General features: G+C 58.5%; 1 protein-coding gene across 1 annotated transcript in view; it reads right to left on the bottom strand.

Moving 5' to 3' along the window:
• The window catches only part of CSMD2 (CUB and Sushi multiple domains 2), a 590,124-nt gene extending 590,013 nt beyond the window's left edge, over positions 1 to 111 (bottom strand). The window contains exon 1 of the mRNA XM_029945853.1: positions 2 to 111. Within this exon, the coding sequence (XP_029801713.1) occupies positions 2 to 111 (110 nt within the window). The remainder of the gene's footprint in view (position 1) is intronic.
• Positions 112 to 3,074: the final 2,963 nt, after the last annotated feature.

Here is a 3,074-nt window from a genome sequence, read left to right as displayed (position 1 = left end):
GCCCCAGCGGCTCCCCGCGCCCGGCACGAGCGCCGAAATCCCGGCTCCGCCGAGAGCCCTCCCCGCGGGGCAGCCGCAGCGCCCCTGCTCCCGTCCCAGCGAGCGCGGCATGGCGCGGCTGGCAGCGCCGAGGGAGAGGCTCCGCTCGCCACCGAGGAGAAAGGAGGTCAGGAGAGCTCTGGAGCTTTTTTCTGCTCGGAAAAAAATCCCGGTACGCGGGAGCCCTGAGCTTCTGCGGCTGGAATGAACCAAGTGTCCGCCCGGCCGGGGAGAGGCGCGCTGCGCTCTCGGAAATGACTCGCTCCAATCCCGCTTCGCGGGGTTCGCGCCGGGGGGCGGGGGGGGTGAATTATCCCCGGATTAATCACTCCGGAGCCGCTTCTCCGCCGCTCCAAATGCTGGGGGTGGAGGCGCAGCGAAGGAAAAAAATATAGGAGGGTGGGGGTTCCTCTTCAGCGCCACCTCCACCTCCAGATAAACCGCAAATTACATCTAAAGGGTTGTTTATTCCTGTTTGTTTTACAATTGACCAGTTTCTTTTAAGTTCAGTCCTCTCGTTTCCATTTATAAGATTATCCATTAATACACCCCCCTATACGCACACGCGCACACATACACACAGTGATACGGCACACACGCACTCACACACCAGCCTCTTCCACGTTTGGAAATTGGAATACTGTCTGGGAAAAGGTAACCAAAGAAGGACACGGCTTCCCAAGTCATGGCTCTTACGAGCTGATCTTGGGTGGTGGCTTTGAACTTACAATCTGGGGCCGAGGATAATGTTTAGGAGCCCCATTCACAATAGCCTCCTACCCCATCCCAGGAGAAGGGTGTGTGCGTGCTCACACCTAGGGTTCAGAAGTGGAGGGGAGGAGGGTGGTGACCAGTTCCGTTGGCTCGGTGCCGTCTTACCCTTGCCCTAAGACAAAATCAGGATGGAGGGAAGAGTGCTTGTGTGCGCTGAGGTGGGGGAGGGAGTTGGGGGGGGGTGCCTGGGGCAGGTGAGGTGGGTGAAAGGACGGTGCGAGAGTTACTTGTACAATTTATCCTCAAAATTAAATAGCTGGGAAGCCCCCACCCTTCCCAGCCACGGCCCCAAACCCGGTGAGTTTCTCCCAGTGGCGTGAGCTGCTCCCCCACCCCTCCCCTGTCGCCACTGCCGCCTGCCCCCTAGGGCTCAGCGTCGGTCCCCACCCCCACTCGGTCGACGTTCCGGTCTCGCCTTCCCTAGGCTCCTCCGTCAGTCACGATGGCTCCTTCGCTGTCTACGCCAAACTCTGGGGGAGAAGGAAGAGATGATGCCGGGGAATTGGGGGGGGCGGCGCGGGAGGAGACGGGGTGCGCGGGAGCGGACCGGGAGGGGCCAAAGCTGGGGGTGGGGAAAGCCCCCGCTGGCGTGCCCAGCGGAAAAGCACTAGCCTTTGAGCACCCCACCCCCTTTGCCTAAGACACCGGGAGAGGCTGCGCTCCGGGCTTAGGGGGTTTGGCCAAGCCCGAGCTCGGTGTCTGCGAGCCCAGGGGGCAGTGGTCGGCGGGGCCCGGGAATTTCTGGGAAAGAGCCCGGAAAGGGCTTTTAGGTTGCCAATCTCAGGTGGGGAGGGTGATGGGCAGGATCGGAGGAGTGGATGCTTGTCCTCGCTCCCCACGAAAAACTTGCTCCCCGTAGCCACGATCTCCCAGCTCCTTGATGCCCATCCCCCTCCCCCACCCCAAGTTGTTCCGGTTTCCCTGCATGAGCTCATCCCACAGCTGGGGAGCCTGCCCGGTGGCCCAGGGCCGGCGAGCTCCCTCCGAATCGCCGGCCCATCCCAACCCCCAACACTTGCTTTCTCGCCCCTCCCGACACGGCCTCGTTGGGTGCCAAGAACCAACCGAAGGAGCCAGAACTCCACAGTGAAAGGACTGCTTTATGTCCCCGGGGCAGCGGGGAGGGGGGTTTTCCCTTCTCATTGTTCAAGCCCAGCCCCTGAAAGAGAGGGCTCATCAGCCACGACTGGCCTCGGCCTTCCCACCAGCCCTGGGGAGGAGGGAGAGATTGGCTCTGCGGTTAGTGGGTGGCGGCCTTGGGGGGCTATTGGCTGGGGCCTCCCTTGGGTGCGCTCCTGGCTCCTAAGCTTGGGCCTTCCCCTTCTCCTGCCGGCGGGGCTCGAAAAGCTGGCAGATACCCAGCCCTCCTCGGCAGCCCACAGCTGGGCAGAAGAGAGTCTGGGCTGCTCTATACTTCTAGGGTTCCAGACCAGTGGATTCTCCCTCTCCCTCTCCCACCCCAGAACTTTGCTCTGTGGCTGCAGCCCACACCTGAGGTTTGCCCCAAAACCTTCCTTAGGAAAAGGAATTTTTGTCGTCCTTCTCTTTGGGGTCTGTGTAGGGCAGGGGCACACTTTTCATCCCTGTAAATGGCCCAGTTACTTCCTCCACCATTCGCCCCTCTCTCTGATCTATTTGGGTCCACATACATTTTTACCGAGGCCTCCTGGGCTCTGGGCCCTGTGCCAGCCTCTACTGTGGGCAATGCAGACATGCACAGTGTGTGGTCCAGCTGGGGAGGATGTGGGGCACAGGGGGGAACCCCACACAAATGGCAGTGGTGATCACCATGACACAAAGGACTTGCTTCAGAGACATTATCAAGACTAAGCTGGTCTTGGACTTGGAGAATCGAAAGGCTCATTTAAGGAGGGAAGTAGGATTTTGGCTGGACCCTGAGGCTTGGATAGAGACTTTGGCAAGGTGAAGATTTACTCAACAAATATTTATTGAGCATGATTACATGCTGGACACTGTACCAGATAATGAATATACACCCAAATGAACAGTCCCTGGCTTGATGAAGATAGGCGATAAATAAATACATTCAACGTTCCAAGTTAAGGAAAAGTTTGTGATACCATGAGAAAGAATATGGGGGGAATGTTAACTCAAATAGGGGGTCTGGGAAGACCTCTCCGAGGTAGTGACCTTGAAAGTGGGATCTAAATCAAGCAACACATCCATGCAAAGAGGTGGGGAAAGGGCTTTTGGTACAGGGGTCATGGGCAAGGTCCCCAAAAAGGGATAGGGACACGGGA

This window comes from Suricata suricatta, chromosome 8 (genome assembly GCF_006229205.1).
Source record: "Suricata suricatta isolate VVHF042 chromosome 8, meerkat_22Aug2017_6uvM2_HiC, whole genome shotgun sequence".
Classification (NCBI taxonomy): Eukaryota; Metazoa; Chordata; class Mammalia; order Carnivora; family Herpestidae; genus Suricata; species Suricata suricatta.
The sequence above is the reverse complement of the archived record's forward strand: the minus strand, read 5'-3'. Positions and strand labels throughout refer to the sequence as shown.